Source organism: Zootoca vivipara, chromosome 17 (assembly GCF_963506605.1).
Source record: "Zootoca vivipara chromosome 17, rZooViv1.1, whole genome shotgun sequence".
Lineage (NCBI taxonomy): Eukaryota > Metazoa > Chordata > Lepidosauria > Squamata > Lacertidae > Zootoca > Zootoca vivipara.
Window position 1 is genome coordinate 9,047,102 of NC_083292.1, and position 18,782 is coordinate 9,065,883.

The 18,782-nt window shown below is 46.0% G+C and overlaps 1 protein-coding gene across 1 annotated transcript in view; it reads left to right on the forward strand.

Annotated features, from left to right (window-relative positions):
* ULK1 (unc-51 like autophagy activating kinase 1) overlaps nucleotides 1–18,782 on the forward strand; it is a 120,675-nt gene that overhangs the window by 76,364 nt on the left and 25,529 nt on the right. The window contains exons 12-16 of the mRNA XM_035099436.2: nucleotides 6,544–6,632; nucleotides 8,013–8,166; nucleotides 11,081–11,141; nucleotides 12,748–12,837; nucleotides 13,888–14,016. Of these exons, the coding sequence (XP_034955327.1) occupies nucleotides 6,544–6,632; nucleotides 8,013–8,166; nucleotides 11,081–11,141; nucleotides 12,748–12,837; nucleotides 13,888–14,016 (523 nt within the window). The remainder of the gene's footprint in view (nucleotides 1–6,543; nucleotides 6,633–8,012; nucleotides 8,167–11,080; nucleotides 11,142–12,747; nucleotides 12,838–13,887; nucleotides 14,017–18,782) is intronic.

An 18,782-nucleotide genomic window follows, 5' to 3' on the forward strand; every position in this document is an offset into this window, starting at 1 on the left:
TACATCTGGGTGTGAATCGGGAAGAAAGCTTGTCAGGTCACAGCCTCCAGCCAAAAAAGAAAACTATGCTGCACAACCAAACTGAGAAGAGAAGCTTGAATTTTTCATCTTTTGGTGCTTGGTATACAAGAGGGCTTTTGTCCGGAGGCTCATGATCATGTACTTCAGTCCTAATACTTGTCTGTAGGGACCTCGGGCCCAGTTCATAAACAATAATAATATGGTAGTCAGTTGAATACCAGAAGGCAGCTGATCATGTGACTCCAGCAGTGTTCAGTTGTGTCCAAGTTATTCTTGCTTAGGGTAGACATGACTAACTTGGGTCCATTAATTTCAGTGGGTCCACCCTAAAAGTTAGTTGGATGTAACCCACGTTCCCCCATTCCCTCATCATCACACCTGGATAGACCCTCCACAAGTGTTACGTTTGAAAGGCTCCAGATCCAGAGTGACTCTTGTGTGGTGAGTGGCTGCCATGTTGCTGCTTGTGTGTGTGTGCATTAATCGGGACACTCGAGAGGAGAACCAGCAAACTGAAGGTGCCTAGAGATCTCAGTGTTTAGGGGAACCATTTTGAGGAAAGAGGCGGCCTCTTCATCCTCTGATTTCTTGTTACCTGTGATGGATAAATCACAGGATATATGTGATGGATAAATCACAGGATATATGTGATGGATAAATCACAGGAGCAGCTCGCTTGTGCCTCTTTTAAGAGTCTTATTCATACGATTCCCTGAGCTCTTGGCTATTTGCCTGGTCTCCTGGTGGTGTTATTGGAAGACACCATAGCCATAGCTGCCAAGTTTTCCCTTTTCTCGCGAGGAAGCCTATTCAGCATAAGGGAAAATCCCTTTAAAAAAGGAATAACTTGGCAGCTATGACCATAGCTCAGAGTTAGTGCACAATGCAGACAGCTCTCTAGTTAGAAGGATGTCTGTCCTGACCTCTGTTAGACCTTGGAGAGGTATTTGTCAGGATAGATGCAATGCAGCTGGGTGAAACCAATGAGCTTGACAATCGAGAATGTATTGCGTTGATCATGGACCTTCCACCAATATATGGTCAGTAGTTTCTGCCTACATAAAATTCTCTGTTTCCTTGGTTTTTTGGTTTTTTGTTTTTAATCTTCCTTGGCCTACCCAGTTAATGAAACTGGGCATGGTGCAAGTTCTTTATCTTTTCTCAGCACCACCGAGTCTTTTTGGATGCCTTCATTCTGTTATCTGGAAACTTGTTTTCTATATGTTTGTTCCAGTTTTATTTATAGCCTATTTATATGCTTTGTTCCTATTTTTTCTATTTATATATATCTGTAAAGTGAGACATCTGTATTTCTGAATTATGAAAAATAAATATTTTTCTAAAAACGAAACTGTATAACTTGGGTAGAAGTGTTTGTATTTTGCCATAAAAGTTGTGTGGTGGATTTCCTACCCCCCCCCAAATGATAACTAATGATATTGCCTGGCAACAATAACCTGTGTGGTGGCATTGTGTTGGGTCATGTTGGTGGCACCGGCAGTGGTAAGGCTAGAGCTGCAGCTCAAATAAGGAAGTGCCAGTTGCTAAATCATGAACGTTTTAATTCAGTTTTATCAGTACTGTAAATCTATTCGGCAAAAACACTCTCTAAAGCACATGCCATGTTTCCTTTGTGTTCAGATGTATTGTAGCAGGCATCATCCTAGAGCAATGGCCATGAATGCTACAGCCCTTTTTATGATGCTGGACTTCAACTCCCACCATCCTTGATCATTGACTATGCTGGCTGAGGCTAGTGGGAGTTGGAGTCCCACAACCTATGGAGGGATTCGGGTTCCCCGCCATTGTTGCTAGAAGTGTTCCCTACCATGCGTAAATAATGCCTCTTCCGTGATGATGCCTTCTATAAGTAGGGAGACTGCCTCTTTTAAGATAGTTCTTTCCACTTGCAGTTGTTGTTTTTACTAAACTCCTTTATATTTTAAAAAAAACCTGCACTGCTGGTATAATATTTAGCACCGTGTTAGTGGATTTTAAAGTTCTTAAATCAATTACAGTACTGTGTTTGGTGAAGTGTTGTGGCCCTCCCAGTATTTCACATGCAAGTTTTCTCAGTTTTCTAGCTCCCTCTTTCTGCACACAGTCAGTGGAGCATGAGACTCTTAATCCCAGGGTTCTGGGTTCAAGCCTTTGCATAGCAGGGGGTTGGACAAGAAGACCCTCATGGTCCCTTCCAACTCTACAATACTGTGATTCTACCTACCAGATAGGCTTCCGTATCAAATCAGTAGAAAGTGCATTGGAACTGATTGGAACCCCTTTAAAACACCCACTATCACTTTATACATTCACCAATGTAGTTGTTGCTTAATGCAGAGCCCTTCACTAGGCAAGAACCACTGCAGCTCAACAATTCAGCTGTAGTGTTGTTCGTCTAAGGAAGATTTCTCCCCCAAGTGAGCTGTGCTGCATTTTTAGAACAGACTGTGGTGGAGAGAGCTGGGACCTAATCTTTCTCAATTAAGCAAGGACTTGGAGACTCAGCAGGCCTCCATTTGCAAGGAGAGGAATTATATAGGTAATCTGAAGATTTGTGGGTGGGGACACCTAATTCAAGTTTAATATCACTGTCTCTCCAGGCTCAAGGTGAAATAATCAGGTTGGTGGAGCCAGTTTCTTTTAAAGGATGCCAGATCTTCACCTAGAGACCTTTTAAAGTGCTTTAAGGAATCAAGGCAGGAGACACCAGCTATCCCCTCTGTCTCATTGCTCTACCGATCCCTTTGCTCCCCTCTTCCCACACTTGCTTGGGGGTAAAAATAATAATCTTGTTCATCTCCTGTTCCAGCCTCTCTCCACATGCTACTTCCTTTGATTCACCAGGCACATTCCTGTTCTGCCCAGACTCTTGTTTTTGCTGAGTCCTACTTTTTGCCTCTTGCTTGGCACTGAACGCCCTGGACTACTTTCCTCAGCCTGGCAGAGGATTTTCCTTTGCAATCTTCTGCAGTGGTGCAGAGTCATATGCAACATGAATCCTCCAGTCCTAGGGAACCCTGGCAGGGGTCGAGTGTGTGTGAGCTCCTGCAGTTGTGCTTGTGAATGGCCCCTTCCCAGAGGAATATGTAACCCTGCTCATTCATACAAAAGCGGTTCCATGGATGGTGCCCATCCATATCCATATATACCTGCTGTGTAAATAGTTTGGCAGTCGTAATGAGCCATTCGTGAATCCTGTGTGGATTTGTGAGTCCTGGCTGAGATACCAGCAAGTCTATGCTGAATTCCCCTTAAGATTTGGGTGGGAATAGCCAGATGATATTTTGTATAGACGTGGTTCGTCATGTACTGTCAGTGCTGCAGTTTGTGTAGCGGAGAGCTGGGCCTCCATTGCTCCATCATGCGCATGCGATGAGGCATGTGCTCCATGTGCAGTCATGCATGAAATCTTCAAACACTTGGTTCCCTACCACCACACATGAGTGTCACTGAAAGCAGAAGTTCTTGCCACCACATAGGAAGGAACTCACCCTATTAACTATTTTGGCCGTCTAGTCTAAGATTGTCTATTCGGTCCAGCAGTGGCTTTCTAGAGTCTCCAGAAGAGGCTGTTCTCATCACACAACACCTCATCTTTTTTAAACTAACGATTCCGGGGATTGGAGCTCAGGTGTTTGACATGCAAAGCATGAGCTCTACCTCTGAGCTCTGGCCCCCTCCCCTGTTCTCTTCTTTTAATTTAAAAAACAATAATTTTCCATTTCAAATTTTCACATTCAAGCCAAAAGATAACCATACGATAGTCATCGACTTCCCTTCCCCGCCCCGCTTCCATGGTTCATTTTAGTTACCCATTGCTGCTACATATCCTGATTAATCCCTCTTTCCATTTCTGAGCATATATCATCCAGGCTTGCATAGACAAAAAAGACCTGCTTTGTTTTCTCCTTCTCTTGCAGTGCACAAATAATTCCCTCCCTCTTTTTATTATTGGGCTATCCCATTGGTTTCCTCATACCAATCCAACCAGTGCCTTACCTCAGAATGGTGCTTCTCTGCCAAAATATGCTAAGTGCAGGCAGCCAAAACATGGTTTCACAGGGCAAATGAACACCTGGTGTTAAAACATCGGCAATATGATGTCATTTTATGGTAGTCCCCAGGGATGTTTTCATTAATTAAATGTTTTTATTTTACTGAGAACATTTTTCTTCTGTGTGCAACCACCATCATCTTAGCCTTCTTAGTTATCATCTGGAGAAAAGTACATCATCTCATTCTTTTGGAGTAATAGAAGCTATAGCCAGACAGTAATTTTCCTGTTGCTGTTGTACAGAGAGAGAAAAAACAGCTGCAGCTGGGGTGTGTTAATTAATTACAGCTTTACACCCTTCAAAATTAATTATAGCCTTATACCCTTCAAAACAAATAGCAATGTTTTAAAACGTTTTTCACACATGATGTGAAAATTCAGAATCAATCCATTCCACTGTGCTCCAGGGCTCAGTTTTCTTTATATTTTCTCTTGCGCTTTATTTATTTAATTGAAAGTATTCCAGTTCTGTCTTTCTGCATCAATGTGAGGTACTCAAGGCAGCTCAGAAATGATTTAAAAAACATACAAACAAACCATCATTGAATGCCTACAAAACACAACCCAACACAGAAAGAGACCGGCAGATAATAAATTCTCCAAATTGAGTGAAGAACCAGACATAGTGCTTGAGATACCACTGAAATGTCTGACAATGATAGGAAGCCTACCCGAAGAATATCTGTCTATCTTCCCCCACCCCCTCATTTGCTTGGAATGTCATTGGGGGAGGAAGCCATACCGATAGCTCACCCCAGTTCTCCATGCACTGGTAACTTCATGGGTGGATACCTGCAATGCTCTCCATGTGGGGCTGACCCAGAGGGAGCAGGTGGGGCAGGACACCGTAGCCAGGCTGCTTGTGGAGGCAAGCTGCCACCAGGACGCAGCACCTCAAAGGCTGTAGGATTTGCACTGTCTGCCCGTCCTCTACTGGGCCAAGTTCAAGCATTTTGGTACTAAGACCCTAAACAGCTCAGGACCAGATTTCTTAAGAGACCACCTTATCCCCTCACTGCAGTTTATGGAAGAGCTTCTCCTGCAACTTCCAAAGAAACTGGAAGCTCGCTCTGCAGTAACTTGGAAAAGTGCTTTTAGTGTTGCTGCCCTTGTTCTGTGTGGAACAGAATTCCTACCGAGATACAACAGATGCCCATTATCTGGCCTTTCTGGAAGCCACCGAAGGCATTTTTTTGTTGCAACAGCTTTCCCCGCTGTATGACTAGGTTTCTGCCGTGGGTATCTACTTGCTATATTTATCTGCTGCTGTTTATTTTTTATTTTTTTTTGGTGGTGTTTAACTGTTTTCAGCTGGTTCTGCTGCATTCGGTACATTGCCTTGAGGCATGTGTGTAAGGTGATGGATGAATTAGAATAAGTTGGGACCCTCCAGATATTGCTGGATTCCAGCTCCCAGTAGTTGGGAGCGATGCGGGTTTGAATCCCAACAAGATGTGGAATCCCAAAGGGCATTAAGGGAAGGCTCTGTCAGGTGTACTTGACCACTGTCTGCATTATTTTTGACCCTGCTCTTTGGCTCTGAGGAGTATCGGAGCGGCTTCCAATTTAAAACCGCCAACCACATCCTAAAAAAATACTTAAAGCAACAACACTGCAAGAGTGTGCGCATGAGGATGGAGAAGGGACTCCTGGTTTTTTTGAGAAATATAGTACAGTGGTGCCTCGCTTAACGAATGCCCTGCTTAACGAAATTCCCGCTTAACGAAAGGTTTTTTCTAGTGGAGTTTGCCTCGCTAGATGAATTCGTTTTACGAAAAATTCGTCTAGTGAATCACGGTTTCCCATAGGAATGCATTGAAATTCAATTAATGCGTTCCTATGGGCAAAAAAAAATTCAATGCATTTCTATGGGATTCGCTCGCTAGACGAATTTTTCGTTATAAGAAAAGACCCGTGGAACGAATTAAATTCGTCTAGCGAGGCACCACTGTAGCCCTGAGTCCTGTCACTGTTGAGGTGCTGCAACAAAAAAAGTTGTTTGCGTTCTAGAAGGCAGGCAGCAGGTTGGGCCAACTTTGTGCCCTCCAAATGTTGTTGGACTGCAACTCTCACTCCCCACCCCCTGACCATTGGCCATGCTAGCTGGGGCTGATGGGAGATGGGAGTCCACCGTCTGCATTGACTACCCCTGGCAGAGACCAAAGGCATTTAGAAGCCAGGAAATGGTGCCTCCTTCAGAATCCGCTGCGGGGTGAAATAAATGACAGCTTCACAAACCGGGGTGGGGTGGGGGCGAAATAGCACCTGCCACATTCAGTTGCACTGAATGCCAACTTGTTTCTTCCTCTCCCCCCCCCCCCCGCCTCAGTTCAGTGACGTTGCCCGGCACCTGAGGTAAATCCGTTAGCGTGAGGAAGCCAAGAAAGCTGTTTCTAATCCCGCTGTTGACAACCTAGAAAGCTTGACCTTTCATTCTTCTCTCCCTTCCCCCTGCCCTCTTTCTTCAGCTGCTTCTGTGCCAATGCCTTCTTATCCGAGCTCTGGGTCTGGGAGTTCGTCCAGCAGCTCTTCCACATCCCATCTCGCATCTCCTCCCGTAAGTACAATGCACGCCTCTTGAGCGCTGTTGGTTTCCCTCCTCCCTCTTGTTTGCCGCCGGGTCGTTCTGGTGGCTGCTGACGACTTCCTCCTTCAGGTGCCCACCGTGCCGCCAGTCGGCCGTGCAGGGTGGCATTTTCAAGGGACAGAACCATCTTAAGCGGTGTTGTGTGGCAGATCCCAAGTCAGCCCACGTAAGAAGCACTCAGATCGAAGGCTCGTCTAGTCCAGCATCCTGCTTCTTCACAATGACCAGCCCAGATGCCTCTCGAAAGCCCACAAGCGGGGCATGAGCATAGCAGCTCTCTGCCTACTTAGGATCCCCAGCAGTCTGTATTCAGATGCAGGCTGCCTCTGGATCCTGGAGGCAGCATATGGGTAGCCTTATCCTCTATGAATGTGTCTAATCCCCTTTTAAAGCCACCTTGGTTAGTGGGCTTCATCACATCTTATGGAAGTAGATTCCACAATATAACTATGCTCTGTGTGCTGGAGGGAGGGGGAGGAAGAGCCCCTCCTCTCTTTCTCTTTGGTCTGCCCTGAATCTTGCTCTATTCAGTTTCATTGGGTGAACCTGGGTTCTGGAGAGAGGAAAAAATAGTTTGGTTAATCCATTTTCTCTGTATTGTGTATCAGTTTCTAAACCTCTATCATGCCCTCCCTTGCTCACTTCAAAAATAAACCCAAAAACTCCTCCTAAGGGAGTTCCTCCAGTCCTCTAATCATGTTATTGCACCTCTTCTGTAGCTTTTCCAGCTCTACAGTATCTTTTGCTTGAGATACAGTGAGCAGAACCATGTGCACTATATTCTAATTGCGGTTGCACCATCGGTTTCTATAAAGGCCTTGCATGGCACCCTCCGCCTAAAGGGGCTTAGCGTGTAGGGAATAAAGGAACAATGAACGACCCCAACTCAGAATATGGCTCCCATTTCCACCTGCAAATTTGAAGGTTTGTTCCTTCAACCCTCTAAATATTGTAAGAAAGCAGAGACTAAAAGCAAATTTGGTGGCAATTTTTGTATTGTCGCAACATCGCTAGCCCCATAAACAGGATTTCTGTAAGGTAATAATAGGATAACAGCCACCACATACTGGGGGACTTTCTGTGTCAAAGAACCATCGCAATTCCCTGCCAACTGCACCACTTGATAGCAGACACTCAATGTTTCTGGGGCCACTGAAATGGCATAGTTTTGTCTTGGGGCCTTTGGAGAACTGCCTTGAAAGAAGCAGCTGTTCCATAGACACTGTGTGCTGGCAGAACCTCCTTTTCTGGGAGTGCTTTTTGGTGCGGAAGAGCCCGCAGAATGCAGAACAAGTTGCTTCCAAGGTTTGCGTTTTCACTCCTGTTTCTCCTTCCCCTTCCCTTGAACAGTCCCTTGGAGAGATGGCACATCTCCCCGAGAAGGCTTTAGCCTCTCCTACCCAGCCCGGCTTCCTTCATGGGTCGAAGGAGTCGGCTGGTGGCAGCAGCAAGAACTCCTCCTGCGACACCGACGACTTCGTCATGGTGCCAGCCCAGTTTGCAAGTAAGCAGTGTGGTTTCTTTTTGAAGCAGAGGTGTGGTGGAAGGGGGTGTGGACCTGTCTCAAAGTCAGGGGACAGAAGCAATAATCTCACGAGCCCTGTTAGTTGCCCATTTGTTTCTTGGCCGAATTCAAGATGCTCACCTTGGTGTTTAAAGCCCTAGCAGACTTGAGCCACAAATATCTGGATAACCACCTCCTTGCCCACAGTCTGTCTCTGCTGTTGAGATCAGCAATGGCGGCCTTTTGAGTAGTTCCACCGCTGTCAGAAGCTCAAGGCGGCAGCAGCCCAGGAGAGGACATTCTCTGCGGCAGCCACAAAGTTGCAGCATTTCCTCCCTGCAGAGGTGCATCTCTGCCATTTTTCTCATATGAGCTTTACCCCGGTGTATGTTTTTAGGACTCGTCCTATTCTTGCGGTTGCAATTTGTTCTTAAGCTGGTTTTAATGTTGCATTTCAAATTGCTGTGACTTCCACTGGGACCTTGTGGGGGTGTGTGTGAAAGGCGAGTACAGTGGAACCTCGGTTTACGAACACCTCGGTTTACAAATTTTTGGTTTACGAACGCCGCAGACCCATCTGGAACGGATTAATTCACTTTCCATTACAGTACTTTCAATGGGAAAGTTCGCTTCAGTTTATGAACGCTTCAGTTTATGAACAGACTTCCGGAACCAATTACACCCATGCTTCGGGTTAAGTACGCTTCAGGTTGAGTACTCCGTGGACCCGTCTGGAACGGATTAATCCACTTTCCATTACTTTCAATGGGAAAGTTCGCTTCAGTTCATGAACGCTTCAGTTTAAGTACTCCGCGGACCGCCTGGAACAGATTAATCCACTTTCCATTACTTTCAATGAGAAAGTTCGCTTCAGTTTATGAACGCTTCAGTTTATGAACAGACGTCCGGAACTAATTGTGTTCATAAACCGAGGTACCACTGTAATATATCGTTATATTTAGGTATTCCTCTTCTGTGCTACAGCAGCACATGAGGGGCGGGAAGGAGCAGGGAAGAGTGCAAGAGCTCTGCCCCTCTGCATGGGTCCTTCCTCCCATTGTTGTGCAGGGAGGGTAACCCCAGCAGAGCAGGCAGCCTGGGGCAGGCGGCTGCACTCTTAACTGCAGAGAGTAAAGGGGGCCAAACTAGCATGGCTGGCCCCACTCCCCCTTTGCAAGCAGGTTTATTTGGGCAGATTAATGTCCAGGTAGGGTTGCATGCTTTGAACAGGGGAAGGGGAACAGCTTCCTGGTTCACAAGGCTGCTGAGACTTGAAGTCATTTGTTCTTCAGCTTGGGGTTTTCTGTAGCGAAAAGCCTTGGTGGGGAGATAGCTAAGCAGGCAGGCTTGTTGGGAATGAGTGTTTTAGGAATTTGACCATCCGTGTTCGGGACCTCCTGCCATCCAATCACAATTCCAGGAACTGGGAAAAGGCACGCTGGCAGGACCCACCATTCGTAGGCAGGTTCTGGGAACCCAGCTAATAGGGGGCACACTTCATGCTTATCCAGTCCCCAACTCCACCTCAGTCCTTTTCCTGGTGGTGGGCCTCCATTTAAATTCCTCTCATTGACCCAGAATGATGCCATATTGGGGGTGTTTGGGGGGGATGAATATGGTGCCCCCCATGCCCACACTGATGATTCCCTGACCCTCATTGGAGTGCCACTGTTCTCTTCCATTTGATCAGTTCCCAAGAGGGACCAAAGATGCAGGAGACCTTCCAGAGAACACTTTGCCCAGGGTCCCCTGAAACCGGCGCTGCCGGGGAAAGAGGCACTGCAAGTTGGTGCCCGTTTTAGATGTTTGAACCCTCATCCTCTGGGATGAGCCACAGGCACCCGACAAAGTGAGCTGTGGTGTGCATATGTGTGTGTTTCAACCTTGATACATTTTCAAAGGGATGTGACCCAAGCACACCACGATGCTACAGAGTGCTGGAAAATCTCCTATTTTCTGCAAACGGAAATGAAAGCGCACCTGCATTTAAAAACAACAACACGTGCATTTGCAAAACTGAAGTTGTTTCAAAAACACCCTACACAGGCTCCGAATAGGAAGCTCATTCTCTGAACGCCAATCTTTTATCTAGCCAAAATGAGACCCTCCTCCACACACAAAAGCGGGGAAGGTTGCAGCAGGCTTGGGGAAGTTCAAAATGCCATTGAGGGATTGTACAGCCCACCGAGGGCTGAATATGCTCAAAGCCATATGGAATGGGATCGGCTGTAGTATTGCAAGAAAGGGGCTTGTTTGGTGCCTTGAACAGGAGAGCACTCTGCACCTGCTGTGAGTCCAACTTTTCAGATATTACAAGGCTTGGGCCAGTGACATCTTTTGTGTTATTTGAACAATCGTGCCTCTCCGCATATAAGCAAAGTGTCTTCACTCTCATACTACCATGCAAATTTGTTCAGAAGGTCACACAAGACCTGGGTTTTGCATGGCTAAGGTCTAGCCAGCCTCCCACTGTGTGAATAATGGGGTCGCCGCAGGCATGAATGTCCGTACTGAACCTCTACTTGCAGCCTCCAGGTGTTGCCAAACAACAGGTCCCTTCCCCCACCTTTGGCTATGCTGGCTTAGGGCTGATGGGATTTGGAGTCCGGCCACAGGTTCCCCACCCTTTCTTTTTAACCTAACTGTGGAAAAGCTCAGCTTGGTGGTGTTGAGAAGAAGCCGTCGTTCCCAAAGAGAGGAAGCAAGGGAGGCCTCCATGGCTTCAGTCTCTGTTCTAAAAAGAATTATATAAAAGCTCACACAACATTTGAGGTCCTTCAAAGAGCTCTCCTTTATGTGCAGTTCTCACATGTCCGCAGGCGGGGGGGGGGGTAATTGTGCATGCCTATGCTCTTTACGTAATTACTGCAGCATGGGACTGAAATTAATCTTTTCTGAACTTTTTGAAACTTAGGTGATATCGCTGTGGAGGCTGCAGGAGGAAAAACTATCCAGGACAGCCTGATGTGTAGTGGGTAAGGATCTTTAGTGTGCATTTTTATTTTATTTTATTTATACTTTTCAGATATATATATATAGATTTCACTGATTTTACAGTCGTTTTGACATTTTAAAACTTGACTTCCTTCCCTTACTTCCTCTCTGCAGTTCCTTAAATTTATTTTTAATATCTTCTGCATATCCAAATTAACTTAACTTACTCATTTATTTATCTTCTTTAAATATATACTCGTAAGTAACTGCAGGTTATTACAATAATCCTGCCAGTGTTTTTATCTGTTTACAATTTATCTGTAAATATTCAATAAACCATTTCCATTCTTTTATAAAAAGTTTGTTATCTTGATTTCTTATTATCCCAGTAAGTTTCACCATTTCTGCATATTCCATAAGTTTTTGTATCCATTCTTCTTTTGCTGGGACTTCTTCTTTACAATTGCTGGGCAAGTAGCATTCTTGCCGCTGTAGTCGCATACATGGATAAGTTTCTATACAATTAGGGTAGTTTAAAGCCATAGGAGACTTGAGCCCTAGGGATAGAATTCCCCAGAATTATAGGGATAGAATTCCCAAGGGAAAGGTTCTGGGGTTTGTTTGTTTTTACAAACATTATTTTAAACCTCCTTTTCATTTCATTGTATATCATTTCCCAGTAAGCCTTAACCTTACTACAAAAACACCATATATGATAAAAAGAACCATCTTTCTCTTTACATTTCCAGCACTTATTTGATTTAGAATTATACATTTTTGCCAGTTTATTTGGTGTTAGATACCATCGGTCTCGAAGAGGTCACGAAGAGTCGGACACGACTAAACGACTAAACCATCGGTCTTGAACAGTTTTATACTAAGGCCATTTGACCAGTTTAACGCAGTCCTATCTGCTCCAGGGTTGAGAACATGTGGCCTTCTTGATGTCGTTCCCCTCGTCCTTGGAACTCCCATTGGCCATGCTTGCTGGAGAGTTGGGAGTCCCAGTAACACGGTCCCTGCCCATGGTCTAGTCTGACCTGGCAACAGCTCTCCAAAGTCTTTCCCCTTTCTGCTCTCTTGAGACCATGGCTGGAGATACCAGCAACTGAACTCTGCAGCTTCCGTGTATATAACATGCTCTCTTACTACTGACTTCCAGTCTTTCAGTAAAGATCCCCTGGATCCTTTGAAGGAGCCTCCATGGAGGTTCGGGAGAAACCATGGGGCAAGCTGTGTACAGCGGATCCAGCCAATTCATTTCCTGGCATGGAAAGGTTGCAAAGAGATCATTTGTTGCAAACAACAAATGTGACTAAGAAGCTTGCAACTTGAGAACACAAGAGCAGCCATGCTGGATCGAGCCAATGGCCCATCTAGTCCAATATTCCTATTCCTCAGTGGCCAACCAGGGGAAGCCCACATGAAAGATGTGAGTGCAAAAGCTCGTGTTCCCCAGCAACTGAGATTCATGACTAATCGCCATTGATAGTCTTACCCTCCACAATTTGCTGATCATCCTTTCAGGCTGTCCAAGCTGGTAGCTCTCAGTGCAACTTGTAGTGGGCTTGGCAAGGTTCGCTGAAGCACTGGCGTCTCCCTCTACAGTAAATAATGTTGCTGTTGTTTTTTCTTGCCTTTTCCCAGGAGTTCCCTGGTGGCTTCAGCAGGCTTGGAAAGCCAAGGAAGAACCCCATCTCCTTCTCCTCCTTACAGCAGTTCTCCGAGCCCATCAGGGTAAGAGGAAAATCGGACGGGAGCATTGGTACTCCTCATCCCCCTAAAAAAGAGGAGTGTGTGGGTGTCTCTCTCTGTGTGTGCAGATTGTATTTAACTCTCATGGAATATCTCTGGGGCTTTACTGTACTTTCATGGAGCTTTTGCTACTGGAGGAAAGGGAGAATTGAATCCCCCTACCAGCAGCAAAGAGCAACCAGGGTTGTTGAGCTCACTGCTGCTTCTGTACACTTATAGGGGTAGAAAGAGGGCACTGAACAGAAACAAGCTGGAAAGCCAAACCTAGCAGAAGCCACATTTTTTCCTATGGTTGGGTGGAGGAGACCTCATATTTTGATTTGGGGGAACAGTGGGTTCCTTCGGAAAACATTGGCAATCCTAATGCGCCACTTTCTACAACTTGCCTACCAAAATCCCTTCACTGGCACCACCACACCCTCCAGTTGCCAGCTTTCCGTCTCCCTCTCTGGGCCCAAACAGCTCTCCCACTGTGTCAGTTACTGTATTGTTCTCCAATATAACTTCGTTCTCCCAGGTCCAGCATCGGGGGTCAGTATTGGTGGGCATTTGACAACCCCCGGTAAGTTAGGAACCTAGGAAGCAGCCTTATGCAGAGTCAGACTGTTGATCTATTGAGCTCAATGGGACCTTCTTCTGCATGCGGAGCAGGGCTGCCACCCCAGAGCCTCCTGGCTGCTGTTGCCTCCTTCGGTGCCCTCTCTGAGCATGCAAGCAGCGATGCAGCAATCTCCACTTGCATGTGTGGATTAGGTCAAGAAGAAGAGATGGCAATTGGTGTCTGTATCAAGGGAGGAGTGGGAAGCCCACTGAACTTATCTTCCCTGCCCAAAACCTGCAGCCGGTGTTTCGTTTGCCAAAACAATTCCCAGCTTCCCCGCCCCACAGCCGTAAACATTTATGTGATCCAATTCTCCACTGCGCCCAGGCTCCTACCACCCATTTCCTACTGTTTCCTCCTCTCCCCCAACCCGTCAACTTTTCTGAGTAGCCGTCCTCCCCTAAAAGTGCTCTGTGCTTTTTGTCCTGCAGTCGGCCTGGGCAGTTTTCATCAGGCAGCAAGCATGGGCAGTCGGTCCCCATCCCAGTCCCCACACAGATCCACAACTACCGGCGGATTGAGCAGAACCTTCAGTCTCCTAATCAATACACTTCCCCACGGTGAGTACTAAGGCTTTGATAGGACTGAGATGTCCGGGAGGCTGTATTCTTGTCTCGCTGCCAATGTTCTTTGGTATAATTGACTCGGCATCAGTCAGTGTCGAAAGGTAGCAACCCTGAGGGTTGTTCATGAGCAATCTAGAGAACACCTGGGTGCAGTCTAGAGAATGTCTGGTATGCCCCATTGAAATGGAGGAGGAGCGCCAGGCGGCAAGTTGCAGAATTGCACATCTCCAGCGGCATGCAATTAGCCTGTCTCCAACATCCTTTTCACAAGCTTGTCTGAAGGCTCATTATGATCTCACTGGGATTAAGAAATGGTCTTGCTCTGAAATAATTTGCACACAGATTAGGGAAGCCTTGGGAACCTGTCTTGCAGTTTCCTCATCTGTGGGATCTCACTTTGGTGGTATGTCACAAAAGAACTTTTTAGTAAATGACTATAAACATGCTCTCAAGGCTACTCTCTCTCACTCCAGCGAAAGCTCTTAGGTTGGTGTGTACCAGGTCAGAGCCTTTTCTGTGGTGACCCAGGATCTCTGCAATACCCACCTCCCGTCCCCTAGAAATGAGTGTGGCTCATTCTTAGTTGGACTTCAGAAAAACCTTGCATTTGGGTGACTTTATGTTGGCTTTGTTCTTAAGAACTGTTTGTTTGGGGTTTTCATATTATAGTGTACCAATAGGTTGCATCCTGCCTTAGGAGCATTAATGCACTAAAAGGCTAAAAGTGTGTGGAATACAAACATGGGCATTTTGATTGGCTTTTTGTTCTAGTTGGTTGAGGACATTCGGCCAGATAATGGCCCACTCTTGTAAACGACTCTGCACTTTGTTCATTGTTGTTCCTTGTGCTCAGACCTCCATATCTCAGATCCCTCCATCTATGACTTTCCTTTTTTCAATATGCATAACATGTTAGATTAACAATAAATGGTCCTTCTATGAGGAAAGTGCCATCTAAAATTTGATACAGAGGAGACAGCAGGGAGAGGAAAGGGAGTCTTAAAATTGGGGAAACTGTGTTCGTTTCACTTATTTTCCCCCTTGATGCTTCAAACTTTGTCTCTCAGTCCTCTTCCTCCTCATGCAAAATGAGCCTTATGGTGCAATCCTGCCAGGTGAGTTGCATACAAAAGGGCAGCCTTAATTATTACACATCTACATTTGTTCACATAATTCCTTCATCCTCTGCCTCTTCTATTCCTGCCCTCTCTGTTTCTGTTATCTTCGCTCCTCTTTCTCCGTTGTCCTCAAAGGAAGCTGCCTTATACCAAAGGCAGACTTGGAGTCTGCTACAGACAGAATGGCAGTGGCTCTCCAGGGTTTTGCAAGCAGTGGTCTTTTTGAGCCCTAGCTAGAGATGCGAGAGAGATGGCATGCACAAGGTCCCAGGCTCAAAGCTTGGGCTACTGAGGTACCTACCCTGCCAAAATTTGGATTGGGAGATCCTTGAGGCAGGGACTTCTTTTTAAAGTTGGTTTTACTCTGCGTTGCGCCGTTTAACGTGGTTCTTTTATCAAAGTTGTTGAGCTTCTCCCCCCCCCCCCATTTTGACTTGCCTAAGATCCCACCAAGATATTCTGCCTTTGAAATCCTGGCAATGTCCAGGAAGATCCGGATGTATGGCAACCCCTAGATATCATTCAATGAACCATATCAGATTTAGGATGCAATCCTAAACAATCTTGTTGCAGAGTAACAACTATGGAGCTAAATAAAAAAATTCCTTCAGTAGCACCTTAAAGACCAACTAAGTTTTTATTTTGGTATGAGCTTTCGTGTGCATGCACACTTCTTCAGATACACCTGAAACAGAAGCAACCAGACCCTTATATATATTCAGAGGGTGGGGTGGGGGTGATGGGAATGGGTGATGGGCTGTAAGAGTGGTAAACCTGTTGATAGCTGTTAACGACTGCTGATGACTGCAATAGGTCCTGCGGGGGGGGGAAGCAAGGGCTGAGGCTAAAGAAAGCTTGATCATGCATAATGAGATAAGAATCCTATGTCCTTATTCATCCCAGGTGGCTCCGTGGTTTTAAGCTTGGTAATGATTTCCAATTCAGCAATTTCTCTTTCCAGTCTGTTTCTGAAATTTTTCTGTAATAAAACAGCTGCTTTGAGATCTTGTATAGAATGTCCTGGGAGATTGAAGTATTCTCCTACTGGTTTCTCTGTCTTTCTTCTGTCTTGTGGTTCCTGATGTCAGATTTATGTCCAACTATGGAGCTGTGTAAGACAGTGCTTACTCAGAACAACTTGTTGGTTAATTTAATAGCCAAGTTAAATTCCTTGGAATTTGCATGTTAATGCAGCAGTATTTCTGAAGGGGAAACAAAGCATACTTTCTTGGGGGGGGGGGGGGTTAGATGGTGAATACGTGTGTCACGGCAGGTGCATTCTTAAGAGAGGCTTTCCCTCCTGTGCGTGTGTGGTGGATGAAACAGAGATCAAAGTAAGGCACAAAGACTTGTTTTCAGACTCTTGTTTGTCATTGGCATTTTATTTATTCATTTGCATCTGTGCATTGGACAAGTTATAGGTATGGCTTCTTGGTGGAACAATGGCACTTTCCTAGTCAATCAAAAGGCTTTATGTTTATTTTGAACTCAGTCGGGGGTGAGACTCATCTGGCTTTCCCAATATTGCTGGACTCCAGCTTCCATCAACCCAGCTTGCCTGGTCACAACCATAAAGGATGCTGGGAATTGTAGTCCAAATACCCCTGGAGGGCCACCAACTTGCTCACCCCTGTTTCTGTCCTGTTCGCCTTCTGCCAACAGTAGTCAAGTGAAACTTTCTGTAGGCTAGTACGGCAACTTTTATGAGCCTATTTACAAGGCTGGATTAGTTGCCTGAATGCTGCGGCTGTAATTATTGCGCGATATCGGCCCTGCCAGAGTGCTCCTTTCTTTAATGTATGTGTTTATTTACATTTGTTTATGTGCTTAGTAAGGCATCTCAGCCGTGCGTCTTAGGCCTCTCTGCCACAGTCACATGATCCAATTGCCGCATGAGCAATCCCTGCCTGTGGCTTGGAACTTCAGCTGGGGAGCAGTCAAGTTCCACCGGATGTATGGCCCCAGGCTGTGTGACTGACTCTTTCCATCCTGTGCGGGCGGATCTTCCTCCTCTATGAAGTTGCTTGGCTCTCACACTCGCTGTTCTAGCAGCGGTACTCCGGGATTCCAGGCTCCATTTCCTCCTCCACGGGTTCTCCCAAAACACGAACAAGTGGGGATGGGGGAGTCATACGAGAAATACAGCATCTCTAAAAGAGTGGGACTGAATGATTTAGGGGCCAAGTGCCCATTGATAATTGGAAGCAAAGGAGAAAGCAAGGCTCCTCAAGGGTGCAGTCATTTGAAGAGGTGAGTTTCTCTTCAGACTTTCCATAACGTGTGCCTGCCCTCTAGTATCATGGTCAGCACTGGGTCTTGCTCAGGGGAGAGTAGGTGAAGCCAGGAATTAGGCCTTGGAATCAGCAGCCAGAAATTGAAACATGTCCAGGCACATTCCTGGAAACCTTGATAGTTCTTCTAGGTCAGGGAAGCAATGGACCCCTTGAATAGGAAGAGTCACTTGTGTAAGTCTCCTTCCACCTGTTGCCCTCCTGAATTCTTTTTATTGCAGGTCCTCTTAGCCCCAGCCAGTACTGATTGTAGTCTTAAAATGTCTGTCCAGATGTCTTTTTAAGAAACCTTGTCCTACAACACAGGTCTTTTGATCGGCTAACCTGTCCCTTTATTTCCTATGTTGTTGTTTTCATACCTTTATTTATTTGGTTTTTCAGATTAAAGCTTTACAGTCACATATTGAACATACAAGATTCCATGGAATCTCTAGGACTTCCCTCCTGCCCTTTGTGGGTCCTATTGTTAATCATTCCTCCTGCATTTTTTATGATAATCCAGATCTTTTACATCTCCATTGCGTCCAAAATTCACCATTAAACTACCAAGTGATATTCCAATCCTACTAAGGATTTTAACTGTTTACAATGGTTTTTAAGATTATAATGGTTTTTAAGGTTATAAATTTTCCCCATTCCTTATTAAAATTTTGGTCTTCCTGACTTCCGATTCTTCTGGTCATTTTAGCCATTTCGGCATAATCCATGAACTTGATCTGCCATTCTTCTCTGGTAGGGACTTTATCTTCTTTCCATCTCTGTGTTTACCATGTCAGCCCTCGCATTCCACGCAGTCTTTCGCAGCTGCTGCATTGCTGGTGTCGGTGCCACGACGTAGGTCTGGGAAGCCACTGTGCACATTCCTGTGCTGCAAGCCACCAGTGCCTGGCAGCGATTGCCACCTGTGGTCATTTTGATACCGGAGGGGTGCGTGTGGCATCAATGCAACTCCAGTTCCAATCAACCTCCCCCCCCCCATGCCCATCTGATTCTCATGTACCTGTCTGTGCACTTCCTTGCTGTGTGGATTCCTCCCCTGCTTTCTGGTTCAGCCTCTGAGCTCTGGACGCTGGTCTTCTCCTTAGAAGAGATAGCAAGCAGTTAGGCCCCAGTCCATTGCCAGCCAACAGGCTCTTGATGGCCCCTGCTGGTGTGATGCTGCTATCCAAGTTGCCAATGGAGTTGGGTGGAGACAATACGCAGCAGTCTGAGCCCGAATTGCCAAAGGGACCGCAGTGTGCTAGCCATACCTGCCAAGTCCTGGACGGAAAGATCCGGGATCGGCAGCCCGCGACACCGGAAGTTGCGTAGACGCAACTTCCGGTGGCACTTTGCCCTTCTATGGGCACCA